The sequence below is a fragment of the Pristis pectinata genome, chromosome 6, assembly GCF_009764475.1.
Source record: "Pristis pectinata isolate sPriPec2 chromosome 6, sPriPec2.1.pri, whole genome shotgun sequence".
In the NCBI taxonomy this organism is placed as follows: domain Eukaryota; kingdom Metazoa; phylum Chordata; class Chondrichthyes; order Rhinopristiformes; family Pristidae; genus Pristis; species Pristis pectinata.
Window position 1 is genome coordinate 62118705 of NC_067410.1, and position 15711 is coordinate 62134415.

Here is a 15711-nt window from a genome sequence, read left to right on the forward strand (position 1 = left end):
TTTCAAACTTTGTAGGCCAGAGTTGAGGCTCGAGTATCACTCTCGCCTCTTTTCGCTCTTTCTCTAAGATTATACCTGTCCCCTTCTCTTCCTACTGCTCCCTGCTGGCCTCCAGCTTCTTCTGCTTCCCCCCCAGGTCCTGGTGGACCGGGTGGTTGCTGCTATGGAGGAGGCTGCCTGTTCGGATCTGGGTGTGGTGGGTTAATCCCTGGTGTGGGGCGTGGCAGAGCAGCAGTCATTAATATCAAATCTATCTCACTATCAGGGCCCGAAGGGGCGCTCACCGGGGTAGTGAGTCTAGGATAAGAGCCCATTTTTGGTTGCTCCTTTTCGGGTTTTTTCTTGGGAGGTTGGTGGTGCTTGGCTACTTCAATACATTTTTTGAAACATCTCAACATGTAGTCCTTATCCCAGGTGGGGTCCCCAGCCTCGCTTCTTACACTGTCCTCCCAATCGGCAATTAACTTTAAATTAAAGCTCCCCCCATATGGCCATTTACCATGGGACCATCCGTATAAGTCACTACTAAATGTTACCGCATTCCGATCATCTACAGTTTCCTTGATAACAGTGTCTGCTGGGGATCCGGGTGGAACAAGCGGATCTCCCACTTTTTGTCTTGATCTTATCATTCTTTTTATTCGCTTATCTACTTTTTTACTCACGTGAAGCTGGCCATCCTCCCTCGGTCTACTTTTTACCTTGGAAGGAGTTTCTCGCCAAGCAGGACCAGGGTGAACAACGCCCAGTCGACTTCTTCGGGTTCCCATCTTGGTTTCTGTAATCGTAAGTTATTACACAACAGGAAAATCATCCGCGGCTTAACTTTACCTTATATACAATGAGCGCTCACCAGTGTTGCCTCTTCACGACTGTCGGAGTTAGGCCTCGTTTCTCTTACTTATCTCTATTCTATTCTATTTTCGGCACCTTTTTTACTCTTCCCAGTCCTCACTATTCGGCCTCAGCTTTTCCAATACTGGCGTCTTGGCCTTTCGCCTTCCCTTTCTCTGAGGGAGGGAAGCGTCTTGCTTTGTTGGACTGAGTCACCGGCCGGGTTACTCAGGCTGCCGTATTTGCCTCAGCCTTCCTGGCATCTTGGCTTCGGGATTGTCCCCATTTCAGCTAGAACAATCTCCGTTTTCATTCTTTCTTACTTCTAATAATTGTTTGGATCCCATTTTTAAACTAGAGATCCTGCCGACTACGCCAATTTGTCATAAACACTCTAATTTAATCTACAATAAGAGAAGATAACTCCAAGTTTCATTCAAAGGCTTTATTTAACACAGTACCATGGAGAGTGGGCAGCAATCTCCACTGTCACCCAGACTAACATACAGAAGCTTACAAGCTTATTTTATATGTTAAAACAACAGCTATATCACGTGACTATTCCCAGTTATGGTTGCTACACACTTAAGAACTTAATGTATCACACAGATCAAGATAAAACAAAGAACAACACCAGTCAGTTCCCTTTATCAGTGCGCTCAAGGCTGACCTTTCTTTCTTTTTCAATCTTTTTATTAGTTTTCAAATTAATACAGATTGATATATGGCATCAATATTTGCACATGTAATACAAAGAGATCAGGATAACAATCATAGCATATATAATCATAAAAAACAATAAAATATAAAAAATCTGTAGATCCAATGATCTCTTAGTAAATGAATATAATATAAAAGAAAGGAAAGAAAAAGATATATTATATAAATTTTTTAAAAAACCCAAATCAATAAAAAAATTATAAACAATATAAACTAATCAAAAAAAACTTTAAAAAGAAAACAAACAACAAAAAAAAGAGAAAAAAAACTGGGCTAAAATTTCTCAGTAGAAACAGAGCAATATTATGTCGTCAAGTCCGTTCCTCCAAGTTGGAAAGTTATTGAAAGGGGATCTACATCATGTGAAAATATTGAATAAATGGACTCCAAATATCTTCAAATTTAAGCAAAGGATCAACAGTACCACTCCTAATTTTTTCCAAGTTTAAACATGATATAGTTTGAGAGAGGCTGACCTTTCAAGGCTGACTTCTCAAGGCTGACCTCGCACCCTGTTTTATTTCAAAGTCTGATTTCAGCAGTCTTCTGCAGACCTTCTAGCTCCAAGCCAAAATTTACTGTTGACTGCAAACAAAGTTCTCTTATACAAAGTCAAAATGCAGCAGCCTCAGTAGAGTCAAAAGACACCATTTATTCTTCTACCAGGTGGTAACTACTGTGTCCGGAACTTTATTGCAGGCCAATTATACTAAACAATAAGGGTGATGGTTGTATTAAACAGTAAGTGGGAGGTTTGTCCTAAACAATGAATGTGATACCTGTCTTTGAATCTCTTGATTGTAAATCAATTATACTGAACAGTAAGTGCAATGTCTGTCTTTGAATCTCAGGAGCCTGGTCAAAACTCCCGGAGCCACATTCATTGAGTGTGCGTGACAATGTCTGTATAAGTTACTGTCTGCTCCTTTGTATTGCGGAGACCTCGAATAACGACTCTCAACGAGTGTTGACGAGACTTCTCCCTGGCGGTACACTGCAAATAAACACGTTTTTACTGAATTAATCTGTGGCACTGTGTGACTTTGCAGCAGGCAGGAGTGGGAACTTAAAATCGGAATAACAGACAGATTTCAACAGGTGGGTGATAGCACTTTTTGCATTTGGAATCAACTATGATTTTCCTGTCATATGTCAAATGATTTTTCCATGTCCCATCCCATTAGGACAGTTCATTATTAAGAATGATTTGCAATAACACCAAAGGTTCAGCATAGTGTTCTCCATACTTGAAGCTCTTGTTCAAACTTGTTCTTTCACTATCTTCCAATGCAAAATATTTCCTGCTGATGCCAGTGAAATCATGCTCAGTTTGTGCCATTTAATGTAGATTAACAGGTGAGGTTGATGAAAGAGAAGCAAGTGGTTCAATGTTGAGGCTGTTCCAAAGTTTCAAACTGCAGGCAGCTGAGGCAGACAGAGCAGAAGGGATGGTCTTCACTGAGACCATCGGCTGGGAGCCTGCAGGAAAGCAGCTGATGATTTTATAATGTGGTTCTGAATGCTTCTGATGTTCCTCATGGATACATTAACCATCAAAGGGCAAAGAGTGGGAGAAGGGAGGAGGGATGAGCAGTCGTGGGTGTCAGCCACTAGAGGGGACAAAGAAAGGGAGAAAGGAAGAAAGATCGAGAGAAAGAGATAAAGATACAAAAAGAAGAGAGAGAGAGAGAGAGAGAGAGGGAATGAATAAGCCATTTCAATTATATTTTGCCACATAATTTTTGACTTTGAGACTGCATTCTTAATGATACTTACTCAGTCGTTTGGACAGATAGCCTACTGTTGCTTGATACATATCGTTAGCTGTATATTAATCAGATCTTTGGAAGTTTTCCCAGTGTAGTTACTTTTGCCGATGTCCTATTTCATTAACTTTCATAATTTGTAGTTTCTTTCACACTCTTTGTCAGTAGTAGGCAAGTTGCCCATCAGCGTTATTTACGCAGTTAGTTTGCTGCAGTGAAGAGGTGCAGTGCTAGCATTTTAAACATTAAGGATCAGTCAGACTGGAGAGAGCCGAGAATGTGAGAGCTGAGAGTGGATACAGAGCCAGACCACAAAATGAGTTGAAGATCTGATTGACGTCATTCCAAGGGAAGCCATTGGTTTTAGGTTGTTGTTGAGAGCATTTGTGAAGGTTCATTTCTGCCAGATGAGTTTATCTGATAAACAGAGGCACGGGCAGCAACCTCACACCACAGACTATCCTATGACAGATGGGAATTCTGGGATGTTTCCTGTGTCCTGGGAGAACACAGGAGGTATCACCAGCTGGAAGATCTCTGGATTTCGGAGTTTCAGCAATAGCTGTTATCATTGTGATCCATCTGTAGAGAAGAGAGTTCTGTGGATAGCAAGCTTTGGGGTGGTCACTGTTCTTATTAAAAGAGTGCAGTTGGAGAGGGAATGATGATATCAGAGAGCAGGTAGATATATGGATGGGGAGATCACCTGAGCAGAAAAGTGACAAATGGAATTAATCCAGACACGTGTGAGGTAATGCATTGGAGGAGGTCCAACAAGGAAGGGAACAGACAATAAATGAAAACATTCTGAGAGGAATGGAGGAATAGAGGGACCTTGGAATATATAATATGTCCACAGATCTTTAAACAGTACAGAACAGATCAATAAGGTAATTAAGAAGGGATGTAGAATGCTTTCCTTTAATTGACAAGGCAGACACCACCAGACATGGAAGGTTAGTGGGAACTATATACAACACCACTCCAGTTCTACAAAGGTGCTTGGCCTTATTTTCCAGCAAATTCACGAGTCTGTATCATGTACTAGGAGGAGTAGGCCATTCAGCCCTTCTAGCCTGTTCTGCCATTCATCAAGATCATGACTGATCTTCTGCCTCAGTGCAACTTTCCTGCACGATCAGATATCCCTTGATTCCCTTTATATCCAAGCATCTACTGATCTCTGTACCAAATCCCAAGGCATTTTACATATACATTAAAAACAAGAGGGTAACTTGAGAGAGGGCAGGGCCATTCAAGAACAAAGGAGGGAACTTATGCCTGGAGCTTGAGGAAGTGGGTGAGGTACTAAATGAGTACCTCTGATGTAATGCCTTTGTTTAAGAAGGGCAATAGGGATGAATCAGGATATCATAGGCCGGTGAGCATTACATCAGTACACAAGGATTTAGTGGTGCATATTTCTTCAGCTACCTGTTAACTCCCTTGTTGCCACAGTTCACATCACTTACAAAGTGACTTAACTATGTGAAAAACATGTTTAGTTCATCTCTTCACTCTAAAATTACAGAAACTGGGGTAGAAAATCATTTTTAGTCAACAGAGGCAAAAACTGCTATGATGTCAGTCATTCATTGTAGTTAATAGAAAAGAACTTTGCCAGGGGAATACAGTCTGTGGCCAATACTTCAGCAACATTAATTCTGGGAGTAGAGTACAATGGGTGGCTAACACCATAAAATCTATTTAGTAACCAAAGATGAATTTCTACCTTGTCATTTTTTTAAAAAAAACTTGTTTCCTTCATTTGAGTCAGTAATTTAAGCGCTAAATATTTTTATCTGTGACGACTGGAGGCAGCAGTGCACCATCTCGATGAGGAATCTAAAGGAGAGACTGAAACAAAATGCTGCTTATTGAGTAGGGTTGTTCCATTTGATACTAGTGTTTCTTGCACACACAGAAGCTGTGGTATTTTCAGGTAATACTGATCCATACAGAGCAAAAGAGCTGTATCTTTTTCCAGAGAACTTATAAGTTTTTCAATTGGACATGTAAACAACCATTTCAGAATCTTCTGCTAGAACTACCTTGGTATTGGAGAATTGGGGTGGTGAGAGGGATAATGGTAGGTTGTGATGTTGAATGCATGGATTTACCTACCCAATGGGACCAGCTGTGACTGCAGTGTGGCTACAACAGTAGGGCAGAGGCTAATAACTGATTGATCCCTTAAGGCTTCCTTTGTTTACTAAGCTTAAGACAGGAATATGATGGATATGACTATGATTCCCTCATAGATGGATATGAATGGATGGATATCATGATATCATCATGATGGATATGAATATGATTCCCAAGTGGGTGCTGCTGCAACTCAAAATGATTGATTGTAATCAGGACAAAGCAATTCACTTATTGGTGACACATCCAAAGATAACAATTCAGGTCATCTACTATCAGGATGTTGGAGTTAGTTTTGTGCATGATCTACAGAATCTGATGCAGTAATATTTCAAGATTAATTCAACAGATGCACATATTAGCCTCAGTTGTCACAAAGGAAAGGATGGGAATATTATTGCATCATCCTGACTCAGGCATATTCTTTCTTTCTGTGAACAGCATCTTTATCCTGGAACGTCTACCCCAGACCAACAGCTCAAAGGATTGCAACTTGTGTCTCCGACATAGATAAAAAATTTAGAACTGGCTGGCATTTCCTGTGCCAGTGGAGGAAATCCAGTTCCATATACTCATATTCCTTGTTACCTTCCATAGAACGACAAAGGAATTTGATATTCGGCTGGCTGTTCCAGGAAATTAAATAGCCATCCAAATGATGGTACAGTACAAGGACTTGGTCAATATAGGAATATTAAAAGCTATGCCTCTTTCATTTCTGTTACATCAACAACTGCACTTTTTTGTGGAGAAGAAATTTCTTGAGAGACCAACCCCTTTTACTAATGAGTTACAAATAACACCTAACAATGAGGAGTAGCTGATCAGAAAATCTACTGCCTTGCTTCACTAAGTTGAAATAAAACAAAACACTTCAATCATAAGAAAAGATTTAGGATGGAAAGCTTCACCTGGCGTAAACAGGATTAATCATCCATCTGACGTGTTTTGTTTTGTTTCAACTTGCTATCTACCAAACCTCACTTGAAACACTCAAAGCTTCCAGCTGCACTGAAGAGGTTATGGCAACCACACCCAGCTCCATGGGCTCAGCTTCCACTGTTAATGGATGCCACTTAAGTGCTGTCACAGTCTTTCAGAAAATATCTCATGGGTAATCCATTTCATAGTCCATTTTATTTACTTTCCCACTGAGTTTACAAATTACAAAGGTGGACAAGGAGAAGATCACCTCTTTGATCATGTACTTTTTTTGTGGTTCTGTTCCATCAACTAATGGGCTAAACTTTCAAAAGAAAATCTTCCACAAATCAGATATGCTTTGAGAATCCTATAATGAAAATCTACCCGTCTCAATGCTCCTGAAAGTCAAGAACATGAGTTTCCAATCCATTGATAGGTCAATGCATGAGACTGGGATCTATTCCCCCTCTCAACCAACCCCCCCCCACCCCCAAATCTGATAATCAAATAAATTTATGCTTCAGTTGTACAGAGCCAAAGTCAGACCCTATCTGGAGCAAATGTTCAATTTTGGGAATCACAACAAAAGAATTACATATTGGCCTTCACCAGAATTATTCAAGGTCAAAGTTGAGTTTATTGTCATATGCACAAATACATGTATGCACAGGTGGAATGAAAAACTTACTTGGAGCAACATCACAGGCACATAGCATCACATAAGCAGCATTCACAAGAAAAACAAAAACAGAAATTATACATAATTTTACAAGAAGAAAGATGCAATTAGAACAAAAAAAAGTCCATTTTAGTCACCTCTACAGTTGCTAAACTGTAGAGGTGACTAAGGTTTTCCCGGTTGATTCAAGAACCGAATAGTTGAAGATAAGTAGTTGTTCTTGAACCTGGTGGTGTGGGAGTTCAGGCCTCTGTACCTCCTTCCCGAGGGTTTAAACAGCTGAGAATAGATTCATACATTTGGTATTTTTCCTCAACTCATCTCCCTTTAAAAGGAGCAAATCCTTTTGGAGAAATTATTGTGGTTGCATTTGGGACCTGTATTCAGTGTGAAGAATACTTCAGGAATGGTTCTCTTTTGCAGCACAAAAACAGAGGCAAATCCTTTTGGAGAAGTTATTGTGGTTGCATTTGGGACCTGTATTCAGTGTGAAGTATAATTTAGGAATGGTTCTCTTTTGCAGCACAAAAACAGAGGGAAAAGGTGGGCTGGGAGGATGTGAGAAGCAGAAGGAATGGTGGCAGTGGGAATTAAAATCAGGGCCTTGTTTTGTAAAAAAGGATACTAATAAGTGAGTCTAATTTAATTTGGTTTGTATATGAATGGAAACTGTGGAATGTTTACCATAAGGGAGGGTCATAACCGCTGTCAAGGACCAAGGTCCAATATCAGGTGTATTCACAAGAGGAACTGCCAGAAATCCAAATTTAAAACTGAAAATGCTGGAAATCCTCAGCAAGTCAGGCAACTACCGTGGAGAGAGAAACAGAGTTAGTGTTTGAAGTCAATGATCCTTCATCAGCATTTTCTCTTTTCACATCACCAATTCTCATGGAATGTTATTGACTGGAAATGTTGCTTCCAGACCTGCTGTTTATTTCCAATGGTTTTTTGTTATTTGTTACTTTCTTCTGATTGTCACTTTACGTGACTGCTCATTTTTACTTCATGCTTCCTGGAAGTATCACACTCAGGAACTTTGCAAATTAATTCAAAGTTCATGAAATTAAGTAACTCTCATCTAGAACATCCGACCAGACTCACAGAACAGACTCACAGAACAGCGTCACAGACTCAGCCACATTCCTACAGTTGAGTGGCAATGATTTTTAACATCTTTCCTTTGTAATTATATTGTGGTATCATATTATTTTGGGAAAATGCGTTTTATTTGTCGTAACCTTGAGTCCTTTTGATACCTTCAACTAGAGAGTGAATACAGAACAGACATAGCTTTACTTTTGTTTCTCCAACCATGTTTATCATAAAAAGTACTAAAGAAATCAACATGATCAGTAACAATGAAACAACAACATTACATGTTGAACAACAGTAAATTAGGAAAAATCTCATGTAACTTCATGACGCCGTTGATGGTATGCTCAGTGGAGTCTGATGCTCGTCTAAACCCAGACAAACCCGACTACTACTTCTTGAAGGGATTCAGTGGCAACTTGAGCCAGTATCCACAGCCTGAGTACAGAGGCATCCCTTTGCTCTCCTCAATGAAGAATATTGTCATTCTACCCTTAAATTCCACTGAACTGTTTGAAGACACTCCATTGAAAGGCTGGTATCAAAAGGTAACCAGTAACAAGAAATGATTTCATTTAGTAAATTTAGTGTTTGGCTCAAATTAACTTTTTATAAATGGCATCATGAATGTTGTGTGTCTGTGGAAATGATGGGAAATGGAATATTTTCTACATTACCTGATCAGAAGTACTGAGTGCAGTGAAAGTCTCAGCCACACAGATAAATATTGTTCACCATTTTGCTTACTTTTCTTAAACCTGTGTGAAATTTCTGAGGGCAGTTTACTGCAAGCTGAGTATTGGAGGCAGGGCAGACATGCTCATGGACACCAAGGAAGGAAGAGCGTTGATTATTGTACTGCACAGAGCAAGGGGACAAAAATTAAAGTAACTTAAAAATTAAACTCAAAACTCTGTGGCTCAATTGCAGACTGAGCAGAGATGCTTTGTGTAACAGTCATCTAACCTGGCTTTGGATTGTGAATGGATTGCACTAAAATTGGCAGAAATACAAGTAATTTGCTCTTTCAACTGAAAAGAGTAATTGGGTACTTGGAGAATAGACCAGGGAGTTGTATAAGCAATGACTTCCCCTCTCGTATGACCAAAGTGCAGCAAGCAAGTTTCTCCTTTATATACATGCAAAGGTGCTGTGAGAAGGAAAATAAGTACTGGTGGTAATAGAAGGCAGAGGATGGTAATAGAGATAGATGAGACAGGAAGGCAAAGTGTGGAACCAAATAAGGGAGGGATGGTGGGTAGATGGGAACCATGGGACGGAGCTGGAAGGTTGGGCAGAACGATTGCAAATGGAGTTCAATCCTGACAAGTGTGAGGTGATGCATTTCTGGGAGGGTAAACAAAGGTAGGACATATACAGTTAATGGTAGGGCCCTAGGGAGTGTTGATAAACAGAGGGACCTGGGGCTACAGTCCACAGATCCTAGAAGTTGCAGAATGGATAGATAAGCTGGTGATAAAGTAATGCAGCATGGATAGAGAGCAGACCTTCTTAGTGACCTATGGAGCACGTGTCTGGAGTACTGTATGCAATTCTCGTCACCACACTACAGAAAAGATGTGATTGTGCTGAAGATGGTACAGAGGAGATTCACAGAGATGATTACTGGGCTGGGCACAATGGGCTGAATAGTCTCCTTCTCTGCCATAACAATCCTACAATGTTATGACTGCTGAGATATTGGATGTAGACTTGCGTATTCAGTTCTGTGTCTTTGAATTTCAGTGGTTTTGTGCCCCAGTGGTGAGAGTACAGTAATGCTACAAAAAATTCACAGCTCATGTCATTTGAATTAGCACTGCTGGTTACAATACATACCATGCACACCAGACTTAGACGTGAAGTGTGCACACAGACTGACGACAGCCCTTGTGATGCTGACTGGGATTGCTGAAGCTGGTCTCATTTTGCTGCCTCAGAAAGATTGCTGGCCATTCACAATGCTCCATTATTTTGCTGTACTATACATAGGGTAACTCAGTCACTTGGCAGTTCTGACTGTATCCACTGCACACTGAACTTTAGATGCTTGCTGGGGATCTGGGAAACTACAGAAAAGGAAAGACTTGCAGAGGTGTGCTACCAGTTGGTGGTCAAGTTGGTTGTGGGGCACCAGCTGGAACTACAGGCCAGATGTTGGAGGCAGCGCAGACATGTTGATAGACACATTGGATGGAGGAGCATTGAGTATTTTAACAGAAGGCAGTGCTGTACAGATAGGAAATTAAACTGGAAACTCTGGGTCTGAATTGCAGACTGAGCAGGGATATTCTATCTAACCTGGCTTTGGATTCTCCAGTGTAGAGAACAGAAGGTGCATCCTGAATGCAATGTTCTAAATTGACAGAAATCCAAGTAATTTGTTGTTTCTCCTGGAAGGAATGATTAGGTCCCTGGAGGATAGGAAAGGAAATTCTATAAGGGCATGGGTTACGTACAAAAGTTCTTTGAGATGGGAAATGAGTACTAGTGATAAAAGAGACTGTGCCAGAATATTGCAGAGACAACAGTCCGTTTAGAATACAGTGAGGAAGAGAAAGAGATGTCTGGTGGTGGCATCTCGCTGGATGTGTCTGAAATTAAGGAGGATGATCCATTGAATGTGGAGGCTGAAGAGGTGGAAGATGAGGACAAGGAACCTTCAGCAACCTCCCCTGCACACTCCTTCCCTTTTACTTTATCCATGCTCTTCCAATTTGTTGAACCCAGCCCTTGCTGTTTTGTTTAAAGCCCTATCCTAGACAATTCTACTCTTGTATTCAAATCTTCTTGCAATAACGATCATTTTTCTTCTTAATTGCTGGAAGACAATGAATTCATCTAAAATGACACCAGGGTTGCACAGATTACCTCCTCTTAGCCTCTCACCACTTACATAGAACATAGAACATTATAGCGAAGTACAGTCCCTTGGTCCACAATGTTGTACCGGCATTTTATCCTGCTCTAAGATCCATCTAGCCATTTCCTCCCACATAGCCCTCCATTTTTCTATCATTCATGTGCCTATCAAAGAATGACAGTGTCTATGTATCATGTGCCTGCCTAACTCAATACCTCAACTAATGAAGGACAACACACCATACGCCTTCTTAATAACCTGATCAACCTGCGTGGCAACCTTGAGGGATCTATGGACCTGGACCCCAAGATTCCTCTGGTCCTCCACACTGCTAAGAGACTTGCCTTTAACCTTGTATTCTGCCTTCAAATTCGATCTTCCAAAGTGTATCACTTCACACTTTTCCAGGCTGAACTCCATCTGCCACTTCTCAGCCCAGCTCTGCATCCTATCAATGTCCTCTTGTAACCTACAGCAACCTTCTTCACTATCCACAACACCACCAACCTTTGTGTCATCTGCAAACTTACTACCCCACCCATCCACATCCTCATCCAGGTCATTTATAAAAATCACAAAGAACAGGGGTCCCACAACAGATCCCTGCCGAACACCACTGGTCACCGACCTCCAGGCAGAATACGCTCCATCTACAACCACAGAGGGTCTTCTATGGCCGAGCCAATTCTGAATCCACACAGCCAAGTTTCCCTGGATCCCATGCCTCCTGACTTCCTAAATGAGCTTTCCATGAGGAACCTTATCAAACGCCTTACTAAAATCCATGTACACTACATCCACTGCTGTACCTTCATCAATGTGCTTTGTCACATCCTCAAAGAATTCAATCAGGCTCGTGAGGCACGACCTGCCCCTCACAAAACCATGCTGACTGCCCCAAATCAGCCTTTGCTTCTCCAAATGCCCATAAATCCTGTCTCTAAGAATCTTTTCCAGTAATTTACCCAGCACTGAAGTAAGACTCACTGCCCTGTAATTCCCAGGGTTATCACTACACCCTTTCTTGAACAAAGGAACAACATTTGCCACTCTCCAATCATCTGGCACTACTCCTGTGGCCAGTGAGGATGCAAAGATCATTGCCAAGCGCGCAACAAATTCTTTCCTCGCTTCCTGTCATAACCTTGGATATATCCCATCCAGCCCTGGTGAGTTATCCATCCCAATGTTTTTCAAAAGTTCCAGCACTTAAGAAATATTTTGTCTTTGTGGATTTTTCTGCCATCAAGTGTGTGTTGGAACCATCTCATTTGGAGAGTGGGGCTGTAGTGAAGTGAGGGTGCTGCTCTCTGAGGATGAGGGATTCATTTTGAGCATCTGTGTCTCTGAGCCCAGTAGCAGTGGACTGAGTGAAGATGCCGTGAACATTGTTGTCACTGTTGGATGCTGAAAGAGGTGGAGGGATGCTGTGGAGTCACCCAGTCAATGAGAGAAATGTCCTGTTTGGAGGTGGAGGGGAAATCATTGCTTATCAGAGCTTTCTGTCTCCTCTTACATTGCATAACTGAGTTGTTGACTATGCACCACATGTTGGGGCCCTGATAGAGATTTTTGCATCTTTGTTAGTCATAGCTGAGATGAGAGATAACTGGAGGATAACAAATGTTCCTTTGTTCAAGAAGGGCAGTGAATCTTACATCAGTGAGAGGCCAGCTATTGTAAATAAATTTCAGAGGATCATGATATATCTACACATGGAGAGATTGGGATTGATTGGGATCGTCAACAAGGCTTTGTAGATGGGAAATCCTATCTCATTAATTTTATCAGGATTTTATTAAAGATAAACATATTGACAAGGCCAGTGCAGTAGATTGTGTCCACATGGACTTTAGTAAGACATTTGACAAGGTCCTACATGGCAGGCTGATCCAAGAGGTTCAAGCTCATGGGATGCAGGCAAGCTGGCAAAATAGATTTAAATTTGGCTTTGTAATGGTAGACAGAGGTTGGTGGTGGAAGATTGCTTTTCTGATTGATAGTCTGTGAGAAGAATCAGTGCTGGGACCTTTGATGTTTGTGACATACATTAATGACTTGGATGTGAATTTAGAAGGTATGATTAGTAAGTTTGCTGATGATATGAAAATGGTATTGTAGATAGTGAGCAGGGTTGTGTAAAGCTACAGCGTGGTACGGATCAGCTAGAAAGTTGGGCGGAGCTATTGCCAACGGAACTTAATCCTGACAAATGTGAGGTGATGCATTTTGGGAGGGCAAACAAGGGTAGGACAAATACAGTTAATAATAGGATGCCAGGGAGCGTTGATGAACAAAGGGACCTTGGGGTACAAATCCAAAAATCCCAAAAAGTTTACATAATTTGGATGACGCCACACCTGGAGTACTGTGTACAGCTCTGGTCACCACACTACAGGAAGGATGTGATTGTGCTGGAGAGGGTGCAGGGGAGATTCACCAGGCTGGATTGGAACATTTCAGTTCAAGGAGAGATTGGATAGGCTGTTTGGTCACCCTGAAGTGGAGGATGGGTGAACCAATGGAGTTATACAACATTATCAGGGAGATAGATTGGGGAGATAATAAAACTCTCTTTCCCATGGTGGGGGTCCCTGAGACAGGAGGGCATAGGTTCAAGGTTGGAGAGTGGTTGCAATCTGGAATGAGAAGGTCTTGGAGCCAGGAACTCTCACAATATTTAAAAGGCATCCAGACAAGCACTTGAATTGCCAATGTTTGGAAGGCAATGGAGCTAATGCAGGTAACATGCATAGGGAAGGTTTAGAGGGATGTGTGCCAATTGCAGGCAAATGGGAATCTGCCAAGTAGGTACTTTGGTTGGCATGGACAACTTGGGTGAAGGTCTTCTTGCTGTGATGTATTTTTCTATGACTCTCAGATTGTCTCCAAATGGGATTAGTATCGATGCGTGCTATGTAGGGATGGACAGGATGGGCTGAAGGGCTTGTTTCTATCTGTACAGTACTATTACTCTCTATCCAGTGAACAAAGAGGAAGAGAGTTTAGAGTGGCTTATCGACTGGACAGTCAGAGATTTTTTTCCCAGGGCGACATTAACGAGAGGGCATAATTTTAAGGTGATTGGACTAAGGTATAAGGGGGATGTCAGGGGTAAATTTTTTACACAGAGAGTGTTGAATGTGTTGAACGCACCGCCAGCAGAGTTTGTCGGGGCAGATACACTGAGGACATTTAAGAGACTCTTAGATAGACACAGGAATGCTGGAAAAATAGGGGACAATGTGGGAGGGAAGGGTTAGATAGATCTTAGAGCAGGATAAAATGTCGTCACAACATTGTGGGCCAAAGAGCCTGTACTGAGCTGTAGTGTTCTATGTTCCCAAGGAGTAGAGCTGCAAGAATAACATGGATTGAAGGACAAGTGTGATGGGTTATGACATGGTTCTTTGGAAGGAACATTTCCTTTCTGCAGTGTGGGATTGTGTTGAGTGAACATTTCACGGGCTCCTTTAGAGTACTGGTTATAGTGTCTTTGTGTGCTGACTGCACTAACTGCAAGCTGGGCCCTCTGGCCAAATGGTCTTTAGCTTTGGGAAGAGACACAAAGACTGGAGAAGAAATGTTTAGAAAGAGTAGAAATTAAGATAAAGAATTAAACTTTTCTTTCTTCATTATACCACAGGTAAATCCGGAAAAGGAGAGGTACTGGATCCACGTACTTGCCGACGGCTGCAAGTTAGCATTGCTCTGGAAATATGGGGGTATCTACCTGGATACTGACATAATATCATTGAGGTCTACGCCATTTGATAACTTTACATGTCCAGAGATCACTGGAACTGTCAGCAATGGGGCAATGGGTTTTCATCATAAGCACCATCCTTTTCTGTGGAATTGCATGGAAGATTTTGTGGCCCATTACACTGGAGATCTTTGGGGTCAACAAGGTCCTTGACTGATTACCCATGTGCTGAAGAAATGGTGCAACATTGATACCCCAGGGGCCTTCATTGGCAAGGAATGCAATGGCATCCCTTTATAGATCACAAAACGGTTCTACCCAGTCCCATATCCGGCTTGGGAAAGGTATTATGCTCACTGGAAAAAGGTGGATATAGAGAGTACCATCTCAGCTACATATGGAGCTCATGTCTGGAATTACATGAATTCTGGCAAGAAAAAAAAGTTGTTGCTGGGAGTGGATCATTAATTGAATATTTTTTCCAGTTCCATTGTCCAAATAATTAAAAAATTTAATTCAATCCTACAATACTACAGACTGATTTAGGATCTGAAATGTACAATGAGTGACAAAATTAAATTGACAGGTTTTCCAAAATTACAGTCTAAAAATAAATAAAACTCCTTTGAGCACAATTGCAAATCATGATGCATTCACTTTTAGACCTAGTATTCTAACAACTGTTTTTCTCATCTGGATACACTCCAATTCACTTGTGTAATTTCAACTGGAATCAAACACCAATTTCTGCCCTCAGGTTTGTGTGATGTATCTTAGTAGTGAGGGCAGTTGGCAGTGAACATGCAGTTGTTGTTCCACAGTCAACTCACCGTAGAACAGGAAAGCACCAGCATTCGACAGGCCTTTCAGCTGAAAATATCTTGACCAAGGGAATCAGGGATCAGGGAAAAAGATAATCAGGGATCCTGTTTTGCTGCATTTAGTTTTGTCAAAATGTTAATTGTTGTTGTATTTGGAA

General features: G+C 41.3%; 1 protein-coding gene across 1 annotated transcript; it reads left to right on the top strand.

Annotated features, from left to right (window-relative positions):
- The first annotated feature begins 8489 nt into the window (after positions 1-8489).
- LOC127571838 (alpha-1,4-N-acetylglucosaminyltransferase-like) lies at positions 8490-15238 on the top strand. Its single transcript, XM_052018585.1, is given in 3 exon segments — positions 8490-8711; positions 14673-15162; positions 15165-15238. Coding segments are annotated over 3 exon segments (786 nt in total).
- The last annotated feature ends 473 nt before the right edge of the window (positions 15239-15711 follow it).